We start from the raw sequence: 24,808 nt of genomic DNA, 5'->3' as shown, positions 1-24,808 counted from the left end.
ACTGGCCTAATAATTGTACTTACCAATAATAAACAGACATATGACTCTTAAAATACCAAAAGGCATTTCTGAAAAGTTCTGAAAAATGAAAGTATAATTAACCATTAAACGCTGTGCCAATCAAATTGAAGTTACCAAAGTTAATATCAGGCTAAAACAGACAAGAATATGACATATATGCTCACAGAATTGATGCAGTGTTATTGTCTTAATTTTCTACCACAAGTGCCACAATGTGTGAGACACAGGTTCCAAACTGAGGCACACAATGACAAGAAACAAAACCTTTGGGGCTCAAGAAGTTTAAAGATTTTGGTCAAATTTTGGAATGAAATCAATCAAACAATACTGTAAACTGATCACTGGTAGTGTGAACATAGTGTCTGTGTCATAGGGATACAGTAACTAACAGATATCTGATCATTGATAGAGGCAAATTTTATGGATAGCTAGCTCATTAGATAACATACTTGTATTGACAGATAGAAGAACACAATATAGTTTGCATGGCATGGTCATGACTACATTGTAACATTTATAAAAACAATTGAGAATGGTTGCCAAATTAGGAGACAGTTTTATCAAAACTATTATCACTGTATTGTAGTAGTTTTTTCATGCTAGTATTTTGTCCTGTACTTAGTCAGTTTGTTCAATGTACCATTGTAATTCCTTCAGGAGAATTTTGAGCATTTAAATAAATAAATTATCCATAGACTGAAAGTGTGACTGTGTGTAGAATACTTACCAGTACAACATTTGCTAAATGCCCAGCCAATAATGCATACATCCCACCTGATGCACCACACAAATAGATATGCATATCAAAAACTGATGTACCTAGGGAGCCTGAAAAAATAAGAATCCTTAAGTTTATAACAAAAAATGCTAACAACATTTATGATATAAATAAAGCGATTAAATTTACCCAACTGATAGATACTACTACTATATTCAGTACCATATCATCAATTTCCAATTAACACAAAAGTTGGTAAAAAATCTTCTTCGTAAAAACATTCAATTTTTGTTTAGCCATCTCACCTGCTAATACTCCCACAAAATAAATACTTCCAACTCTGGCAGCGCCATGTACCATTTCTAGTGGTACTCCTAGTATTAACTGTATAGTCACATTAATAATAAGATGCTCCAAACTACAATGTAAGAGTATTAATAGGTTATGACATGTCACATTCACACAGTCTGATCTGTTGAGTTGTCAGTTCGTTATATGTATTTATTTGAATTAACATTTGAAGATGACAAAACTTTGAAAAAAATATGTTCTGGCACATCCAAGAAATCGTTAATAGTATAATAGTAAAAACAAGGTAGCCAGTTGGACATTTTGAACCAAATCACAAATAATGCGTAATGTAACAAGATTCAATAAAGTAGGCCATATCTGAGAAATGGTTGATGACATTTTCAAATATTGATTCTTTTTGGTCAATTTTAAAGGTCGAAAAACAAATCAATGTGCATATTCATATCAATATCATTTTTCCTTGGATTTTTATCAACTCTAAACCTAATTGGTACAAACATGATGTCTGATAAATGGAGACCAAAACATAATTCCCGGATTCAGATCATGTCTAAAACAATCTCACACATTCAATAAAGGTAAGCACAACAAAATTACATCAACATCATACTCAAAATAAAATTTTAGCTCAAATTTTTTTTTACTACCATTTCACTTTGATATTATTTAAAATGGATGTATGATGGATACTACCCCACACTTACCCAGCATGTATAAGCATATAGGTAAAAAATCTCCAGAGTTCCAATCGTTTTGATGGCTTATATAGAAATGGACTGTCAACTGGGACTGGCCCTGTCAGGTAGTCGAAAGATACCGTGGTGTTCTTTGCATAGTAGATGTAAATACTTATCTGTAAAAAAAATTAGAATAACAAATAAGGGAGAAAATTACATATCTGTTTAAATTGGTACCCACCTACATCGACTTGTTATTGTCGTCAGTCAAGACGTCTTAAAGGGCGCCGCTCCCTGTTTGATATGGGACCCATAGCAATGTATACAACGCATGTGAAGTACAAGTACCTACATAGTTCACACTAAATTTGACCATAAAAACAGAGACAAGCTTCTCTGTATGCTAGTGCAGATCTTGGTGGTAGTAGCAAATACTCAAATACGTCAGGAACAGGCCAAATGCAATTTACTCAGTAGCAAATAATAGCCATTTGGTCAGATCTAGTTAGAGGCGATGTCACTGACAACCAAAAATACAAGAAAAAGGAGCTTCTACCTACATCAAATCTAATTTGTTTTCATTTCACATCTATGAATAATTCATACCAAGCCAGATAATTCACCTTCATTCATCAGTCACTATCTCATATTTTAGGGACGACGTCAAAAGATCGATGTCGGATAAAAAACTTATTTCCTTTAGTTTGGGGTGGGGGGTTTTGACCTCAAAAAGTTTCCATCCTTCAAAAACGATTTTATTTTTTAATGAAGTCAAAAAAATCTTGGTATATTTGTAGTTCGTTTTTTTTTCTATCATGGACAGAAATAACCGAAAAAGGAAAAAAACCCAGAAAAAATGGTTTGGTTCGAGTGTAAATCTGTGCGTCAAATGAGGTGCATTTGTAAAGTATTTTTACACCCAGGCACCCGACAACCAACTGCTATGCAATACTACTGTCGATTCAGTGGGGGGTAGGGGGGGGGGGGTTGGAAAAAACTAAAGGAATTAAGTTTTTTATCCGACATCGATCTTTTGACGACGTCCCTAACTGGAATAAAACTATGATTACTGCAACCCAAATATGGATAAAAACAAAGTGTTCCAATTATTGAACATTGAGGGCGCTAGTCCTATTTGCTTCAAAGCTTACTTACCTCTATAATACTTATAAGAATCATAAAAACAGGAGGTGGGCAGCAACTATAACCATCAATATAGTTCTTTCGGTCGTAGCTATTCGTTAATATCTCGTCAGCAACTCTCTTCAGTACTTTTTGTCTAACAGATAACTGATCATATCTGGACTGCCCATGCTCTTCAAAATCTTTATCTCGTACCGCGATTGAGAAACTAAGGGTTCGCTTTTCACTCATCTGAAAATTGTGCAAAAAAAAAAAGAATTTGTTTTTAAATTTTTTCATGTCTGGCAACAGTTATTGTATGTTTTTTGATGGGCAAAAAACAATTTGCACATATGTGACAGTGTTGTGTGGTCGTCTTCCATCATAATGGCATCATGACAATTTAACATGCTATCCTGTTGTCCAACACAAGCACCTGCACACCATCAACAATTTCCAATGGCATAATCTATGGCATGCTCACCCTAATCAAGGCTGGATGACCTGGAAGATGTCCAGTTTGCTAATGATAAATATTGAATATTAATTGTGACAAAGTAAAAACAAACTGTTTCATTGGGATGCAGTAGTTGTATCACATATTCATTTCAATCTGTGATCACGGCTATCAAACCAGATTAGAATGAAAGTAGCAATTATACGCAGAAGTTAATGGTACTAAGAATGGTGTACATATTCCCATGGGATTTTACTTTGTTCTTGATGACTGCACATATTTTGATATTAAATCAAATATTCAGTCAACTACAGACATGACTGGAAATAGATAACACCAATGAAAATGAACTGGTAATTTTAGTTTACTGCATCAGCTGACACAAATCTGACTACAAATGACAATGCTGGAATACAGCCATGTGCATATCTCATTGCGGAATATACAAATTATAGAATGCAAGATATTCTATAAAATAAACAGTTACCAAAGTGGATACAAATTTTGCGAGGAAAATCAAAAAGTTTACTTTATCCAAATAAGCTCCAAATTATATAATTCTATGCAAATTAGCTATGGTCATTCCAACAATGTATTTTTTGTTAATTTCACACACTTCTTCAGTTTCTATGTAGTGAACGACTAGCACTTTGTTGTATTTAAGGAAATATAGAAAACTAACATAGTTGTTATTTTTCACCTCTGTAGTTAAAGCTTGTTCTTAGGAAAAACCTATGAAAACAAGTCATTGGAGAAAATAAAATAGATATAACATAAATTTCCCTGCAATCTATCAATTGTTTATTTAGAACATTACTTGAGACACTAATTTATAATGTGTTTTAATTGGCTTCATTGAAGTCAACATTTCCTAATATTGTGATCCACTTAATCTAAAAACATGAGACAAATTACATATTAAAGTCAGTGAATACCATTTTGTAGCAGTGAGAATTGTTTCTCAGTTAACGACATTTGCGATATTTTGTCTTTACGAATACGATAAAACCTTCAAATCATGAAAATTCCTTGCAGTTTTCATGAACGTCACATGATATTTCAACCAATCAACATGATTATTTATAGATAAAATGTTATACTATGTAATTTAATGTGACCAACATCACAGAGAGGAAGAAACACACCCTACTACATTACATATACATCTACAGATGTGACAGACCGGTAAAAGCAAGTATAAGTTGGCATCTGGCATTATGCCATTAAGAAGTCTGAGAGGACTATCATGAAAATTACCACCATATTTGATGCACACCTATAAAACTCAAGTCATGTTATGACATGTTCAATCACAATCAAACGTCTATATCCATTTCCAGTTAGTTCCCAGTTGTGCATATTCAAATGAAATGCAGAAAATCTAAGTCACGACCTCCTATCTCTTACAAAGAAGAATGATTCCTATCTCATCTTCAGAGATTACTTGATTCTTTATACCATCAAGGGAATAAAAGTAAGACAGATACCATACTGTACTGACTGTTACCATGACTACTAAATAGGGTATGAAATATGAGTATATCATCTGCCAACTTCTTAATCCTTGATTGCTTTTATACAGGTAGATATCCTCATCAGATAATGCTAAATGGCAGTAAGAATTTTTAAATGTTTGCCACAAAGTGAAGGTCATTTCATCTTGTATCAGTTCATCTTGTGTCTATTATATGTAACCTAGGTAACGGTGTGCATATCAGACATCAAGTTAATGTAACACCATCTGTGAGATTGCTTATTAGAACCAAAAGCGGACAAGCAGAATATGTTCCACCTCCTACGCAATGAATAATCAGAAATACAAGTGTAGCTAAATGACCAGAAGAAATTTATAGCCTAGTTATATTCACAAATAATTTGTAAAATTTGCATTCTCAACGATGAAAAGCTTAATCTATTCAGTAAAATCCCAGCATGATACAATCACAAAGCTTTGGTTTGATAAAATTTTAATTGTTGTACAACATACACAAATAAACATTCAAACATGATTTTATGTTGTCCCATAAAAAAAAAAATAAGAGATGTCAAATAAAATCTTTACAGGGAACCATATGCCACATTTGGGATTTTTGAATTAAGTATTAACACTAAAACCAAAATGATCAGTAAGGCCCCAAAGACATATATATGATGTCAAAGGTTTATAAGATGAGAATGAGAGAATTGAAGATCTCATGAAAATTGAAGATCTCACATGTGAATTGAAGATCTCATGAAAATTGAAGATCTCACATGTGAATTGAAGATCTCATGAAAATTGAAGATCTCACGTGAATTGAAGATCTCACGAGAATTGAAGATCTCACGTGAATTGCAAGATCTCACGTGAATTGCAAGATGATCACAGGACTAGAAATACTAATAGAAATTTTGTTTTCATCACAGGCTGTTTTTTGATAGTGTCATTTGCAATGCATGTTTTGTGTACTTTTTTCATTTTTGAATTATTGCAATATTCTCGTCCATTTCTGTATATGCAATTGTACATTTCAAAGTGTCCACTGTATTGTGATGTCATCGGTTGAAATTCATATGACTGATGTGCACATGAAACTTACCAAATAATGCATATATCAGGGTTGAATTCCTTATATATCCTTGCTTCATAAAATCTTAACATTACTTATCATTTAGCTCAATGAATACAAAATTCAACTTGGACCAAACTGGATATTGTGGTGCCAAAGAGAACACACAAGGTAATGTGTTAGATGACTTGGTAATATGTCGGGTCATATGGTAATATGTTGGTTCCTATGGTACATGTAATATGACACTGCTCAACTTACTCATTGCAAACAAAAAGAAAGTAATGTATTGTTGTATACAACATTTGACCTCATCAAATATTTATAAATTCAGTGTATGCAAATTTCATATCGATGTACAGTTTATGGTGATATGCAAAGAAGATCTCATGAGAAGTAAACTTTTAGTACTTTGTGAGTATATGAAAGTGATGCCATCAGCAATCGAATGTATTTCTAAACAATAACACCACAGAGCACACTTAAAAATGATCAATTATGTTAACAAGCAGCCTATCGGCTGAGATAGCTCCGCTGTTAGCAATGCACATTTCAATTAAAGAACTGAAGACATGATTAGAAAATGAACAATATGAATAGTATCAAAGCAATCAGACTTACAGTTTTTAACAAGAAGTCGAAAATATCACTTTTTACCAAAAAATTACAAAAATATTCACCAAAATAAATTAATTAGAGAATTGAAGATATCATCACAAAACGAACAAATCTGAGAGAGGTCCACATGTAGTACCTATATATGTAATATCAAAGCAATCGGACTTACAGTTTTCAACAAGAAGTCGAAAATATCACTTTTTACCAAAAATGACAAAAATATTCACCAAAATTAGAGAGAACTGAAGATATCATCACAAAATGAACAAATCTGAGAAAGGTCCACATGTAGTATCTATATATGTAATATCAAAGCAATTGAACTATTGGTTTTTAACAAGAAGTCGAAAATATCACTTTTTACCAAAAATTACAAAAATATTCACCAAAATTAGAGAATTGAAGATATCATCACAAAATAAACAAATCTAAGAGAGGTCCACATGTAGTACCTATATATGTAATATCAAAGCAATCGGACTTGCGGTTTTTAACAAGAAGTCGAAAATATCACTTTTTACCAAAAATGACAAAAATATTCACCAAAATTAGAGAATTGAAGATATCATCACGAAATGAACAAATCTGAGAGAGGTCCACATGTAGTACCTATATATGTAGTATCAAAGCAATTGGACTTGCGGTTTTTAACAAGAAGTCGAAAATATCACTTTTTACCAAAAATGACAAAAATATTCACCAAAATTAGAGAATTAAAGATATCATTACAAAATGAACAAATCTGAGAGAGGTCCACATGTAGTACCTATATATGTATTATCAAAGCATTTGCACTTGCGATTTTTAACAAGAAGTCGAAAATATCACTTTTTACCAAAAATGACAAAAATATTCACCAAAATTAGAGAATTGAAGATATCAACATGAAATGAACAAACCTAAGAGAGGTCTACCCAAGGTACATATACACCAAGTATCAAAGCATTCAGGCTTGTAGTTTTCAAGAAGAAGTCGAAAAAGTAAAACATTGACACGGACGACGGACGACGACGGACGACGACGACGGACAATCACTCATATGATAAGCTCCGCTCGACAAAGTCGACAGCGGAGCTAAAAATTAATCCTTGATAGAAAATAATACAACTATATCTATCACTGAGAAATGTGAGCATGAAAACGATAGCAACTTCATGCTAGTATTTGACCACTCCAATATGCTGCCTCATAAAACAATAATTATTTATTAATTCAGTCAGGAAAGTACATAATGTTGTTTAAGTGCTGGTATGACATTTAAAATTACTATGACCATTAATTAACTAATGAATTACTGGCTCAGCTGGATTCATGAATCACATCATCTCATTTTTCAATAATTCTCTATAATTACATTATGACTTAATATATACATCACTTGACTTTTAAAGACAGATGCCACTGTGACACAGATAACCAAGATTGTCAAACAGAAGTTTTTCCAAAATGTCACCATTCAGACTATAAGTATAAGAGATATTTTAAAACTTATGTTTCCATGTAAACCCAACTTCTGTTAAAGCGCGGTGGTCGTCGTGCAGCGCGTCTTCAAATTTCATGTAAATAAACAATGTATTTTACACGTGTTGTATACGTCGCTATGAGTCCCATATCGAACAGGACGCGGCCCTTTAAATTCTCACCTACATATCATTTGTTAGCTTGTAATAGTCTGTAATGAACATAAAATTCACTGAATACACTTTTTTTCTCATATTTCACATGCAACTCATCAAAAATCAGCGAAAATAAATACCGTACAAAACACCCAAAAGGCCTTTTCAGCAAAAATTAATTCCAGCTAAAATAAATTATTTTACAGTACATGTAAATCTGACAAAATCTCCTGGAATAAATTTGTACATTTACTTGTTATTAGACACACTTGTGTAAAATGGACTGTGACAGTAAGTTTAATAGTAGGTCTTGATTGAAGAAAGCTATTCAGTCAATTTGATATTGCTGTACCCAACAAAGTACAGTGATAATGTTTTTCACAAGCAACTAAAACTGGTTACAAAATAACTTTGATGGAAACCAGTAATTGTGGAGTCTAACCTAACATGCAATGATCTAGAGCTAATAAACCATACGTACCACATTAACAAACTCCTGATAGCTTATATATCCATCTCGGTTGTCGTCAATTGTCGATTTCAAACGACCCAATTTGTGAGAATCTAATTCATTCTTCAGACCATAGTGATTGAGAATTGTATGAAAATCTTCCATTGATATCACTCCATTACCTTCATCATCAAACTACAAGAAAACATAGTGAAATGATTAAAACCTTGCCATTTTAAACCACACTATTTTTATCATTAAACTGCAAGAAAACTGAAATTACAAGTCCTTGTTCTTGAACTACACTGAACAGGAACTAAATATGAATGGTTCAAGCCTTAGAATTTGCTCATTGAATCTATCAGACATTTTATGAATGAAAAAATTTCATCAGATGTTATTAATAAGATTCGTCAAGGCGTTCTTTAAAGTAGATATCCCGGTCGCTTATACATGCATTAAAACTTTCTGAAGATATTTGTTAATATGCCAGATGGTCTTTTTAGCTTGTATTAAAGCATAAGAGAATAGTTATGGCCTTTCTCAGGATTCATGACGAGTGAAAATAAACACTCAAAAGTGTGAGGATATGGCGCATTTGATTCTGAAAATTTTGATATTGTTACTGCCAGCACTTGGTAGCAAACACTGAAAATCTGAAAGTGATATAGTTTTAATGGCTAAACATTTTTTTCAAATATCTGTTAAAAAGGGATGTATACTAATAAAGATAATATGAAATTAACAGAATTGATGTCCTTGGAATCTTTGGCATTGTCCCTATGCAATGCATCTTGTCAATATCTTTGGCATTGTCCCTATGCAATGCATCTTGTCAATATCTTTGGCATTGTCCCTATGCAATGCATCTTGTCAATACCTTTGGCATTGTCCCTATGCAATGCATCTTGTCAATATCTTTGGCATTGTCCCTATGCAATGCATCTTGTCAATACCTTTGGCATTGTCCCTATGCAATGCATCTTGTCAATATCTTTGGCATTGTCCCTATGCAATGCATCTTGTCAATACCTTTTGATGTACACAAGCATAAATTTGGGCAATAATATTACCGTAAAATGTGTATTAGAAGCTGCATCCTTAATAGAAGTCGCACCTATTCTTTTTGAATAATTGAGAACCAAAAATTCATCATTTCATATATGTGTACATGCTCTAATAGAAGCCACATCCCCTCTGTTGTATTGTACAGTACCATTTTAATAGAAGCCACGGTTTCTAATTCAGATTTTACAGTATATACTACAATATATTATGCAGCTGGAACACATTGCCTCAGCAAGACTGTGGTGCTGTGTAGTTTGTGAAATATCAAGTTGATTCACTTTGAGATTTATAGTGAATACAAGTAGGTATATTAAATCTTAATTGGTTGTGTATTTGTCTATTTTTTTCTGTTGAAAGTCACTTAAAATAGCCCTTTTCTTCTGAAAATGGCTGGAAGGCTAACAATTGTTACCCGGAACACAGTATGGCAACTAAATCAAAGATAGCTAGCTTTGTTAATAAAATCTACTAAATAAAATCTCAATTCTGAATCATGGTAGTGATAATTAGCTTGCATGGGTCTTCATATGTATGAGTGATAAGTGATATAATGTAGATTCTTTGACATATATTCTCCTTAAGATAAGCCCTGCCTAATAGTCTATTGTTCTCACTTTTATCAGCAAATGGCATTTCAACTCATATCACAGTATTCCAGGTAAATGACTTCAATGATTATTTTTTGTTGGTACATGTATCATGCAAAAACTTGGTTATCTCCTTTTAATTATAATAGTACGTCTTGTCACAAGTTAAAATCCAATGGCCTTCCTGTTTATATGTTTGCAAATGTCACTCTGACTGCATCTAACACATCTTATACAGTGCATACATACACATTTTGTACACACATGTTTGGTTTGTTAAATCGTTAAAGCTAATATTCTCATCTGTTTCTGTAATTTTTGTTTTGTTTATTTAATGTTAATAAAAGTTACAGAAATCAACACTCCTGTCATAAACTTGATGGCTGTACAAATAACAAAATGTCTGCAAAAAGTGATTTTATAACAGGGGAGCATGATACGGTTTAATAACAGATTACGTGACAAAGTGCTGTTATTTATACTGACACAAAATAACAAATAAAACTTTTACAAAATATATATCATGGCACATCTGTTTAATAAAACTTTAGAGACTAGCATTACAAACAATGAAAAAAACATGAAACATTTGATATAGTCAAGAACCTAAATTGAATAATTCATAGATTCAATGCATAAACAGTAAAACCAAGATAAGTACTCATCACGATATTATCACCTTTGTTATGGGGGTCAGGATGTCACATTTTTCATCAACACTCTATTTTATGGGCATTCTCTTCAAGAATAGATTACCATTACATTAAAACAGCCGAGTGAGAAAACCAAACCAATTATTTGGTGGGGAAAACAAGATCACAGAATCTTATTATTATATTTTCTACATAAATTTCCAAGAAGAATTGTCATATCATGAAACATTCCTTATTGCTCCTAATGTAACAGTATATTTGAATGCATGTGTAGATACCTGTGCATTGTATGTGCATATGTGAGTACAGTCTCTCAAAATGTATTACTCAGGCATATCTTTGTTGTGCCACAGATTTGAATAAATATTTTAAACTCTCTAAATTTAATTTTAAATTCATGACTTCAGGAATACCGCTATTTATATTCAATGCTTGTATCACTGAGTTCAGATGTGTTTCATTTCCAACAACACATGTATATGAATTAACAGTGACCTGGTTTCATTCCAACACATCAATGTTAACATTCCAACCAGGTTGAATCAAAGAAATCTACATCCAGTAAGTGACGTGACAAAATTAAACTCATAGTGAGTCAGTCTCAAGTTTTAACTATTATGTTAATTTCAGAATGGTTGTAATTGTTATCTTCTTAACAGTGATTTTGTTTTCTCTATACGAGGCAAACTTGATAGTCAATTGAAGTCCAAATGCCAATTCCGTGTGGAAAAGGGTAAAATTTTTAAATTATCTTATTTGCTTTAATATAACTTTTTCACCAACATGCAGTTTCCTCTTTTCAAAATAGTCCCGTTTACAGTCTGCACTTTCATTCAGAAGATTAGGGAAAAAAATCGACTCAAATTTTGTCTGTTGGCTTCAAATTCAGGGTTCATTTTTGTAAAATATTGAAGAATTTTAAGAAAAAAGAGCAACAAATTTGAACAGAAATTAGGTGGGGAAAAAGGTGAAAACTGTAACTATGATAGAAATGCATAAAAACAAAAAAATAGTATATTATTTATTCCATAGACCATAGAAACACCTTTGTAATTTACATAAGCACATGCACTACCAAGAGAGCAAATGTGGTAATTAAAACTTTAAGATTAAATTTTTAAAAACTAATAAAAAAAATCGGGAAGTAAATTTGATTGTACATTTGTGGGTTGCAGACTATAATTTATCCTAAAACACCTACACACCAAGTTCATTTTAATTCTGATAAGTGATTGAAATATTAAAAAAAAAAGTGCAAATATGCAAATTAGGTAATTGATATGCAAGGATATCAACCCTACAGTAATAAAGGTCTGTAGAATGTCTGCTAAAACTCACAAGTACTAAAGTTTTATTAAAATGTCATGAATTGTACTTTAAATAACTGAAAATCATCTAAAAACTGGCTCATTCATTAGAAATTTAAGGTAACTATTATGCATGTACAGTACATGTACAATCTAATGAGTGTTTCTTGAGATACCTGTAGAACAGGAATTTGCACAAATTTTAACCCTGAAATAATCACATACATGGATTATCCCAGACCATCTACATGTCGGTAAATAGTTTCATTTAAATTTGTACATGTATACACAGCAAAATTGTAATAGAACAGATACGGTATTCAATTTAAAACTGGATTGCATGAAAGTTACCAGAGACAATAAAACTACAACATAATGATGATGATAATAAACACTGTATGTGTCTATTTCATATTACAGGCAATCCTAAAACAGATAATAGCGATGACATCAGGCAAATGTCAAACACAAATAACCCAATTCTATCAGAATTCTCTTGATTACCATTTCTTAATGTATATTGGATTGTTCAAATCAACCACCTGATACAAATGAGGCTGCCCATCAAAACTTAACCCATGCAATTCCATCATTGTAAATAATGACCTCTTTATAGCACCCTAAGTTGGCATTAGTTCGTAGAGTCTCAAATCAGAAAATAAACACAGTCCTTGTACGTTTTCAATTTTAAATAATATATAGTTTGAACATGAACAAGAGCATGTCAGAGATATGACCTCAGAATGGCATTCACTAAAACAAAATGACCGCTAGGCAGCCATTTTGAGACTGATCTGACAAACAAAATGACATGCATAGAGGTCCTATAAAGTACAATGTACATATTACATGTACAAAGTTTGAAAAAAATCTACATTTTGTACCAACCAAGATCCAGATTCAGAATTACAGACTGAAATTCTTGTTGTTTGATGATTTTTTAACATTGAAACAATTCAGTCATCTTGAATCAGATCAACAAATGATTAAATATGTATGATGTATATAATTGAACATGATCTATCGTGGCATGTCAGAGATATATCTCTGGAACAGCCTTCGGGAAAGTCAAAACAAACAACATAATGCTCCAAGATGAAATCATTTTCTCAATTTCTCACAACAGAGGATATGACCTACTTTACCCATAGTCCTTTGCTGAAGAATCAAGATGGTGGACTACATAAACTGATGAAAAGTTGAATATCTAGATAATAAAAAGTGATATACAAAAAATTGCATTTTCTTACATATGCCAAGTTCTTTCATCTAGGAGTATTATGTTGTTATCCTGGACTTTTCCTTTAAACAAATAGCCACCGGTTGGCAAAATATTAAACTTTACATTTAATTCACTCTTTACTGTTTTAGAACCATGCTCATATTTAGTACTACAGTGAACTTCAGAAAACTGGGGACGATATAAACATTTTTTATAACATAAGTTCTTTCATTCAAATTCAAATATTTATTAATAGTGAATGGCTCAAGAACTCAACATTGTCTACGCCAAAATGCGTGCATATGCCTTCATGTCACATAGCGCCTGCGATCAGTCATGCACTTTATGATTCATTTAATTAAGTAGTTGCTGATAAAAGGTATCGAACTAATAACTCAAAAATATGTTACAATACCATTTCTGGATTGGTCAAATTAAAATTTAACAGCCATTTTGAGACGTGTCAGCCAATAATAGAAAACATGCTTTCCAGGATCCAATAGTCAGAATATCTGTTAAATAAAGCATTACAGTAGACATAGGAGTAATAAAATGCAATCAATATTTCCTGCCTGGATGACAAGATTTGAATTATATGACAGTTTGTTGACATACAATGTATGAGAAAATATATTATACATTACAACCACTTGATATGAATGTATAGCTAACACACAATGTACAAATGACAGAATAACCACACTGAGCAAAAATTGGGTATCAGTAACTGGAGTATTGTTCCTGAATAGGTTAACTGGAATCAGTTTTTTTCAATTTTTTTTTTATATTTCCAATAACAAGAATATTAAAAGTAATAGTGCAAAGTATTAAATAAAATATAGTTTTACTTTTTTGAGCTCAATTTGAATAGTGTTAAGAATATTGGCAATCGTTGCGGGAGAATGTTGACGATCATTTTAGAATAAATTTAAGAACATTAGTGATTTTTCCGGACTTCCATTTCAATAGTGTTACGACACATGCAAGTTCACAAATATTCACTTCTGTTCCAAATGAATACAACTCAAGTAATCCGTAACAAGGGCAAATACAGGTGAATTATAACATATTTCCCACAATTCATACTGTCATTAATTCAACATAATATTCCCAAGACCCCAATAAGTATCCAGCTATAATCTCAAAGTTCAACTTTGAGGCACAATGGAGTAAATTGTTATTTATTTAACTTTCCAGTAAAAATAGAAAAATCACATGACAACTGAAAATGTTATTATGGTGTATACAGAGACTATATACTATTAATTAATCATTCAAAACTAAACTTGTTACATTATTGAGTGTGACAGTAATGATGTATATTTAGTAAACCACTTTGTTTTAAATATACAATACAAACAATAAAATAGGGAATAATCAATAACATCATCGGTGAATTATTATTGTAGTTCAAAGATTGTCTTTCTATTGGTTATCCTCAGTAATTAAATACACCAGCTGGGTATACATACACATTGATTTAAACAAAGCTGTACCACTGTTGAATCGATAGCTGCAACATAATCTGTTTCTATATGAATAGCCCTGCTTATAAGGCTTTAGAACACATGCCCATGATTACTTCCTAGTGTATATCTGTCCTACTGTTTTACTATTACAGAAATTGAATGATTCATGCTTTTTGATATGTAGTATGAAAAAAATAGACATACAAATGAGGTTATGACGAGAATACAGCAAAGTATGCATGAAGGTAGTATGGGATGACATTGACCTCTATTATGCATAGGTCAATATAACCATACTGCCCTTTTTGCATACATTGTGGAATTATCATGATACGTATTAGCTATTTTGATTGATTTTGATTAGCTAATTTGTTTTTACAATATTCCCCTTATTTGAGTGCATTTATTATTCAATAATCAGTAAAATAATCAAAACTGAAAGTATTACATAAGTACACTGTACATAAAGTACAAAGATGCTATCAGATTTCACAGATCTGCTGCTGTATATGCCCAGTCCATTAAATAATGAGAAATGTATTATACCGGTATTCTCATTTTCATGATTTCAGGGAAGTCTTGGTTATCAAGTCGTAAAGCAAATGTGATTATTTGTTTGTTCTTATGAATTAATATACAAAGAGAGAACATAGATGAATGCGTTTATTGCATCTTGAAATTTCCATAAATCCTAAATTGAAAATGAATTCCCGAGTGTGTGTATGCACGTTCTTTCCTACACTGACTGTGTTGCCATGGCAATGCTCACATGAGTTAGTCTATACGTATACTGCTGTAGATGATAACATTGCTTTCAACATTCTCAACCATAAAATACTGATTACATGTTCAGGCCTAGACACAACTATATCCACATTCAATACTTACTAGTGACACATCCAAGATCTCAATAAACAGTATTAATTCATAAAACACTAGACTTTTCTAAATTTTCAACAAAAATTTATTCTAAGAAAGGTGAAACGATCATCTATAAATCAAAACACATCTTGAATGAGTCACACATTAATAAAATATTACAAGAATACGTATATTATTCATAATCACAGATAACACAGTAAAAGGTTCAGTATAATGATTTGATTTATTTCTACTGTCCATTTTAAAATATCATTAAGAATCACAATGAAGATAGTATTATGGATTTACCATGTGTAACATAATATTTTATTTAGAATGCAATAAAATAGATGGTCAATATATTTTTTTTATTGAAAGTTACAAACTTATGGTTTTATGTGAATCCAACTATGATTGCCTTTTATTCAAGATTGCCATCTTGTGTAGTGTAATTCTATGTTCTATATAGAAGGTTCTTATTTTTTTATCAAATTCATAGGGGTAATAAAATTAAATTGGGATTTAGCAATTCAAGTGAAAACACAATTTGCTTGATTTTTTTTGTTCACGTCACCTTTTTTTTAGCATTTTCAGAAACAACTGACAGTAGTTTAGAATTACATAATTGTATTCTTCTGCTACAAGATTAAGTGATTGCCAAACAAACTATACACCAAACTGTAAAATTGATATTCACATATGTCAAGGTAATATTATAATGTAATTTACAATGGTGTCCATCTGACATTTTCCTCATTCATTTTGTAATTTCAAATCAAGAGCATATATCAAATAAGCCAGTTAGGCAATCTCACATAAAACAAGCGACCTTGCGGTCGAAAGAGCTCCACTGTAAGTGTTACCCGTGGATTGGAAACGTAGGGTGGAGTGATGTTGATAAAGTTTGGCACCATAAAAAAAACCTTCACCTCAACTTCAACATAGTTGTCTAATAGCAAAAAACATATAAACATTGAAATGACCTTGACCTGAAATTCAAATTTTTTTTAAATTATAAAAAACAGTTTAACTATTACATATACAACCTTGATGAGAATAGGAAAGAAATGCGTTAATTCCATATTGCATTTGCAAAGCATTGTGGGATAGAAAATTGGGCTGTAGAGGGCGTTTGGGGGGTGGGGTCACATCTTTTTCATGAAGCCCTATGTTAAAATCATCCTTTTAACTCCTTTTTTTCAAGCAACGCGTTTGTTGGACTTTCCATCAATTTTACTTGTGGTTACACAGGTATTAGTTTGCAACTACACGTTTTTTTTAATCACTATAAATTCAATATGGATACAAACTAGACTGGTTGTCATATGACTATTACACTGACCCATGATTATATGACTGATATAAATAAATGCTGGGGTATGTATTAATACATATAATTCTAAAATCTAATAATACATATACTCTATTAATCTCTAAGTCCCCTAGAGAATCAAATAACATGGACAATATAAATGTTCCCACATAGCACAGCAATAAATCTAAGCAAAATTGTTTGGATAATGTTGGATCATTTTGAATTTTTGAAAAAAATCCATTCAAATTAGTTTTGATTTCCTGTTATTTATCTGAGATGATCATAGAGATACAATGTAACAACTAAGTGATAACTTTCTACTTTGAGTAAATATGTTACTTTAGAAGAGCATCTCATTTCATAATCAAAAATGACTTGAGAAGCTAGAGGGTCAACCTTTATTTTTTCAGAAGGAGAATGTATTTCAGTGTATGAATTATTTGGAATGTTTTACAAATTAAGATCATGAGTAGATTACTGTAGTTTCAAATAAAAATAAAACGTTATGTTTTAGGAGATTAAATGATAAGCAATTTTGACGTTTAATATTATTATTCCAAAGTCAGCATTTCCACTGCTGATCGAGACATCATTTGTTGATTAAAATGGAGTTCCAAAAAAACAGGATTGAAAATATATTTTTCAAGCTTCAGGGTATGGAATTTGTATTTCCTTACTAGATTAACACATACATGTACATGAATGTGTCAATGGATTTTTTTCTGACCATTGAAATGTGTGATTTCATGAATAAAAATGAGCAACAATTTTCAGCCACTCTCCAGCAAAAATACATGAGACAAAAGAACCACAGACAAACCGTACAAACTATTTCATTTATAGGCACACTACTCAATTCCTGTATGTCTAAAAATTTACAGTGATGTCACGATGTCTTGTGATCAGGGAGATCTTGAGTACATGTCACCACAATCCATAATACTATCTTTTCATCTAATCTTATTATTAAGGTACAATAAAGTACATCTGAATTATTGAGTTACGAGGCAGCTGACAGAAGAAGAAACAGTACTAGAGGATCAATTCCCAAATACATTTTAGTAAGCATCTATTCTCATTGCTGATGATGATGATGATGATGATGATGATGATGTGGTGGTGGTGGTGGTGGTGGTGGTGGTGGTGGTGGTGGTGGTGGTGGTGGTGGTGGTGGTGGTGGTGGTGGTGGTGGTGGTGGTGGTGGTGGTGGTGGTGGTGGTGGTGGTGGTGGTGGTGGTGGTGGTGGTGGTGGTGGTGGTGGTGGTGGTGGTGGTGGTGGTGGTGGTGGTGGTGGTGGTGGTGGTGGTGGTGGTGGTGGTGGTGGTGGTGGTGGTGGTGGTGGTGGTGGTGGTGGTGGTGGTGGTGGTGGTGGTGGTGGTGGTGGTGGTGGTGGTGGTGGTGGTGGTGGTGGTGGTGGTGGTGGTGGTGGTGGTGGTGGTGGTGGTGGTGGTGGTGGTGGTGGTGGTGGTGGTGGTGGTGGTGGTGGTGGTGGTGGTGGTGGTGGTGGTGGTGGTGGTGGTGGTGGTGGTGGTGGTGGTGGTGGTGGTGGTGGTGGTGGTGGTGGTGGTGGTGGTGGTGGTGGTGGTGGTGGTGGTGGTGGTGGTGGTGGTGGTGGTGGTGGTGGTGGTGGTGGTGGTGGTGGTGGTGGTGGTGGTGGTGGTGGTGGTGGTGGTGGTGGTGGTGGTGGTGGTGGTGGTGGTGGTGGTGGTGGTGGTGGTGGTGGTGGTGGTGGTGGTGGTGGTGGTGGTGGTGGTGGTGGTGGTGGTGGTGGTGGTGGTGGTGGTGGTGGTGGTGGTGGTGGTGGTGGTGGTGGTGGTGGTGGTGGTGGTGGTGGTGGTGGTGGTGGTGGTGGTGGTGGTGGTGGTGGTGGTGGTGGTGGTGGTGGTGGTGGTGGTGGTGGTGGTGGTGGTGGTGGTGGTGGTGGTGGTGGTGGTGGTGGTGGTGGTGGTGGTGGTGGTGGTGGTGGTGGTGGTGGTGGTGGTGGTGGTGGTGGTGGTGGTGGTGGTGGTGGTGGTGGTGGTGGTGGTGGTGGTGGTGGTGGTGGTGGTGGTGGTGGTGGTGGTGGTGGTGGTGGTGGTGGTGGTGGTGCTGCTGCTGCTGCTGCTGCTGCTGCTGCTGCTGCTGCTGCTGCTGCTGCTGCTGCTGCTGCTGCTGCTGCTGCTGCTGCTGCTGCTGCTGCTGCTGCTGCTGCTGCTGCTGCTGCTGCTGCTGCTGCTGCTGCTGCTGCTGCTGCTGGTGGTGGTGGTGGTGGTGGTGGTGGTGGTGGTGGTGGTGGTGGTGGTGGTGGTGGTGGTGGTGGTGGTGGTGGTGGTGGTGGTGGTGGTGGTGGTGGTGGTGGTGGTGGTGGTGGTGGTGGTGGTGGTGGTGGTGGTGGTGGTGGTGGTGGTGGTGGTGGTGGTGGTGATGATGATGATGATGATGATGATGATGATGATGATGATAGTGTGTCTGTTCTCATAACAACTAAGATTGCCAAATTTACTTGAAGGTAATTATTAAAGATAATTATAATACAAGTGGGAATACATCCGGAACTACAATTTTTTCATCTCCTACCCTCTTGGTTAAAGCAAAAAAAAATGGTTTTGCTTCTCATTGTGCGCGTCAGTTTTAATCCTGCCAATGTAAACTTCAGGCCCCTCCCACAAAATAGTTTCATTTATAGTCTGCTTTTTTCTACATAAAATGTTATGAAAATTTTCAAATTATTTGATCAAAATCTAGAACTAATGTATTTTGTCTGTTTGGTCCAAAATTATAAATTAAATTCATTGAGAATTACAGAAAATGTGAAAACATTTATCCAAAATGAAAAAAAATTAGTGCTCAAATGGTTAACAATTTCAAACCCCTTAGTCACAAGAATGTAAACATGTTTATTTTCTGTATTATTGATCTATATTCACATTGAACACATGTATTTAAAAACAAATTATTATTACATATTTACTAATCTACTCAACTTTTCCACTGTTGATATGCAAATTAGCAATAACAAAAAACCTATTTCACATAAGACCATCATATATACTATCATTACCACATTTATAGAACAAGGAAACCTCTCTCACAGTTAAGGAAAACTTTTTTATGTTAGGGAAACCTTTCTAGGGTAGGAAAACCTTTTTAGATTCAAGGAAAAATCTTAGGCATAAGGAAACTATTTTTAGGGCCAAGGAAACCTTTTTTAGGGTTAAGGAAATCTTTTTTAGGGTTAAGAAAACATTTTTTAGGGTTAAGGAAACATTTTTAGAATAAGGAAACCTTTCTTAGGCATAAGGAAACCTTTTTTTAGGGCTAAAGAAATCCTTTTTAGGATAGGAAAATGCTTTTAGGGTTAAGGAAACCTTTTTTAGGCTAAGGAAACTTTTTTTAGGCTAAGGAAACCTTTTTTAGGCTAAGGAAACCTTTTTTAGATCTAAAAGAAAATGCAAAAAAGTCAAACATTATCTAGATAACTTGAAAAAAGATGAAAATTTAGAAAAACAATCAACTGGCAAAGACCAAATAGATTAATTTTAGATGTAATTGCTGTTAAAGACAGCAAAACCCTCAAAAGTGCCAGGATGTTTGACCTTTAGATGTCATGCATAGGTCTACATTGTACAGTTGGATATCTTCAGGTAGTCCATGCACATGCACACATAATCCAGTCAATAAAGTCTTAATCTAGTTCAGTGTGTAGATAAATATCTGTAATCTGTTTGATTCATTGATTCTAATACTCCAATCATGATAACTGTTTACCATATTCAGAATTATGCATTCATTTCTGAATGAAACAAAATCAGGTTAGTCAACAAATTAGCTTTAATTATCATATATGTAATTATTATTTTAGTAGAATTGCTTAAATTTACAAGTACTTAAATTACCAATGTTTACCTTCAACAAAGCTGTGTATAATGACCATCTAAGGTACAATAAAACCTGTGTATAATGACCATCTAAGGTACAATCATACCTGTGTATAATGACCATCTAAGGTACAATCATACCTGTGTATAATGACCATCTAAGGTACAATCAAACCTGTGTATAATGACCATCTAAGGTACAATCAAACCTGTGTATAATGACCATCTAAGGTACAATCAAATCTGTGTATTATGACCACCTAAGGTACAATCATACCTGTCTATAATGACCACCTAAGGTACAATCATACCTGTGTATAATGACCATCTAAGGTACAATCATACTTGTGTATAATGACCATCTAAGGTACAATCATACCTGTCTATAATGACCACCTAAGGTACAATCAAATCTGTGTATGATGACTATCTAAGGTACAATCAAACCTGTGTATAATGACCATCTAAGGTACAATCATACCTGTGTATAATGACCATCTACGGTACAATCATACCTGTGTATAATGACCATCTAAGGCACAATCATACCTGTGTATAATGACCATCTAAGGCACAATCAAGCCTGTGTATAATGACCATCTAAGGTACAATCAAACCTGTGTATAATGACCATCTAAGTTACAATCAAACCTGTGTATAATGACCATCTAAGGTACAATCAAACCTGTGTATAATGACCATCTAAGGTACAATCAAATCTGTGTATTATGACCACCTAAGGTACAATCATACCTGTCTATAATGACCACCTAAGGTACAATCACACCTGTGTATAATGACCATCTAAGGTACAATCATACTTGTGTATAATGACCACCTAAGGTACAATCAAATCTGTGTATTATGACTATCTAAGGTACAATCAAACCTGTGTATAATGACCATCTAAGGTACAATCATACCTGTGTATAATGACCATCTACGGTACAATCATACCTGTGTATAATGACCATCTAAGGCACAATCATACCTGTGTATAATGACCATCTAAGGCACAATCAAGCCTGTGTATAATGACCATCTAAGGTACAATCAAACCTGTGTATAATGACCATCTAAGTTACAATCAAACCTGTGTATAATGACCATCTAAGGTACAATCAAATCTGTGTATGATGACCACCTAAGGTACAATCATACCTGTCTATAATGACCATCTAAGGTACAATCAAACCTGTGTATAATGACCATCTAAGGTACAATCAAACCTGTGTATAATGACCATCTAAGGTACAATCAAATCTGTGTATGATGACCACCTAAGGTACAATCATACCTGTGTATAATGACCATCTAAGGTACAATCATACCTGTGTATAATGACCATCTAAGGTACAATCAAACCTGTGTATAATGACCATCTAAGGTACAATCAAACCTGTGTATAATGACCATCTAAGGTACAAACAAACCTGTGTATAATGACCATCTAAGGTACAATCAAACCTGTGTATAATGACCATCTAAGGTACAAACAAACCTGTGTATAATGACCATCTAAGGTACAATCAAACCTGTGTATAATGACCATCTAAGGTACAATGAAATCTGTCTATAATGACCATTTAAGGTACAACCATACCTGTCTATAATGACCATCTAGGGTACAATCATACCTGTGTATAATGACCATCTAAGGTACAATCATACCTGTGTATAATGACCATCTGAGGTACAATCAAGCCTGTGTATAATGACCATCTAAGGTACAATAAAACCTGTGTATAATGACCATCTAAGGTACAATCAAATCTGTGTATGATGACCACCTAAGGTACAATCATACCTGTGTATAATGACCATCTAAAATACAATCATACCTGTGTATAATGACCACCGAGGGTACAATCATACCTGTGTATAATGACCAACGAGGGTACAATCATACCCGTGTATAATGACCACCTAAGGTACAATCATACCTGTGTATAATGACCATCTAAGGTACAATCATACCTGTGTATAATGACCACCTAAGGTACAATCATACCTGTGTATAATGACCACGGAACATACAATCATACCTGTGTATAATGACCATCTAAGGTACAATCATACCTGTTTATAATGACCACCTAAGGTACAATCATACCTGTGTATAATGATCACCTAAGGTACAATCATACCTGTGTATAATGACCACCTAAAGTACAATCACAGCTGTCTATAATGACCACCTAAGTTACAATCATACCTGTGTATAATGACCATCTAACATACAATCAAATCTGTTTATAATGATCACAGAACATACAATCATACCTGTGTATAATGACCACCTAAGGTACAATCAAACCTGTGTATAATGACCACCTAAGTTACAATCATACCTGTGTATAATGATCACGAAACATACAATCATACCTGTTTATAATGACCATCTAAGGTACAAACATACCTGTGTATAAAGACCACCTAAGGTACAATCATACCTGTGTATAATGACCACGGAACATACAATCATACTTGTGTATACTGACCATCTAAGGTACAATCATACCTGTGTATAATGACCACCTAAGGTACAATCATACCTGTGTATAATGACCACGGAACATACAATCATACCTGTGTATAATGACCATCTAAGGTGCAATCATACCTGTGTATAATGACCACCTAAGGTACAATCATACCTGTGTATAATGACCACCTAACGTACAATCAAATCTGTGTATAATGATCACGGAACATACAATTATACCTGTTTATAATGACCACCTAAGGTACAATCATACCTGTGTATAATGATCACCTAAGGTACAATCATACCTGTATATAATGACCACCTAAAGTACAATCACAGCTGTCTATAATGACCACCTAAGTTACAATCATACCTGTGTATAATGACCATCTAACATACAATCAAATCTGTTTATAATGATCACAGAACATACAATCATACCTGTGTATAATGACCACCTAAGGTACAATCATACCTGTGTATAATGATCACCTAAGGTACAATCATACCTGTGTATAATGACCATCTAATGTACAATTATATCTGTGTATAATGACCATCTAAGGTACAATCATACCTGTGTATAATGACCATCAAAAGTACAATCATACCTGTGTATAATGACCATCTAAAGTACAATCATACCTGTGTATAATGACCATCTAAAGTACAATCATACCTGTGTATAATGACCACCGAGGGTACAATCATACCTGTGTATAATGACCACCTAAGGTACAATCATACCTGTGTATAATGATCACCTAAGGTACAATCATACCTGTATATAATGACCACCTAAAGTACAATCACAGCTGTCTATAATGACCACCTAAGTTACAATCATACCTGTGTATAATGACCATCTAACATACAATCAAATCTGTTTATAATGATCACAGAACATACAATCATACCTGTGTATAATGACCACCTAAGGTACAATCATACCTGTGTATAATGATCACCTAAGGTACAATCATACCTGTGTATAATGACCATCTAATGTACAATTATATCTGTGTATAATGACCATCTAAGGTACAATCATACCTGTGTATAATGACCATCAAAAGTACAATCATACCTGTGTATAATGCCATCTAAAGTACAATCATACCTGTGTATAATGACCATCTAAAGTACAATCATACCTGTGTATAATGACCACCGAGGGTACAATCATACCTGTGTATAATGACCACCTAAGGTACAATCATACCCGTGTATAATGACCATCTAAGGTACAATCATACCTGTGTATAATGACCATCTAAAGTACAATCATACCTGTGTATAATGACCATCTAAAGTACAATCATACCTGTGTATAATGACCATCTAAGGTACAATCAAATCTGTGTATAATGACCATCTAAGGTACAATCATACCTGTGTATAATGACCACCTAAGGTACAATCATACCTGTGTATAATGAT

General features: G+C 34.1%; 1 protein-coding gene across 2 annotated transcripts in view; it reads right to left on the bottom strand.

Moving 5' to 3' along the window:
• The window catches only part of LOC100377830 (rhomboid-related protein 2-like), a 63,092-nt gene that overhangs the window by 3,901 nt on the left and 34,383 nt on the right, over positions 1–24,808 (bottom strand). For both annotated transcript variants that reach the window (XM_085502506.1, XM_085502507.1), the window contains exons 5-10: positions 8,572–8,736; positions 2,884–3,102; positions 1,756–1,904; positions 1,045–1,157; positions 749–849; positions 24–78 (exon numbers count right to left, since the gene is read on the bottom strand). In XM_085502506.1, the coding sequence (XP_085358632.1) occupies positions 24–78; positions 749–849; positions 1,045–1,157; positions 1,756–1,904; positions 2,884–3,102; positions 8,572–8,736 (802 nt within the window). The remainder of the gene's footprint in view (positions 1–23; positions 79–748; positions 850–1,044; positions 1,158–1,755; positions 1,905–2,883; positions 3,103–8,571; positions 8,737–24,808) is intronic.

Source organism: Saccoglossus kowalevskii, chromosome 8, assembly GCF_978046115.1.
Source record: "Saccoglossus kowalevskii chromosome 8, keSacKowa6.1, whole genome shotgun sequence".
NCBI classification, from domain to species: domain Eukaryota; kingdom Metazoa; phylum Hemichordata; class Enteropneusta; family Harrimaniidae; genus Saccoglossus; species Saccoglossus kowalevskii.
The sequence above is the reverse complement of the archived record's forward strand: the minus strand, read 5'-3'. Positions and strand labels throughout refer to the sequence as shown.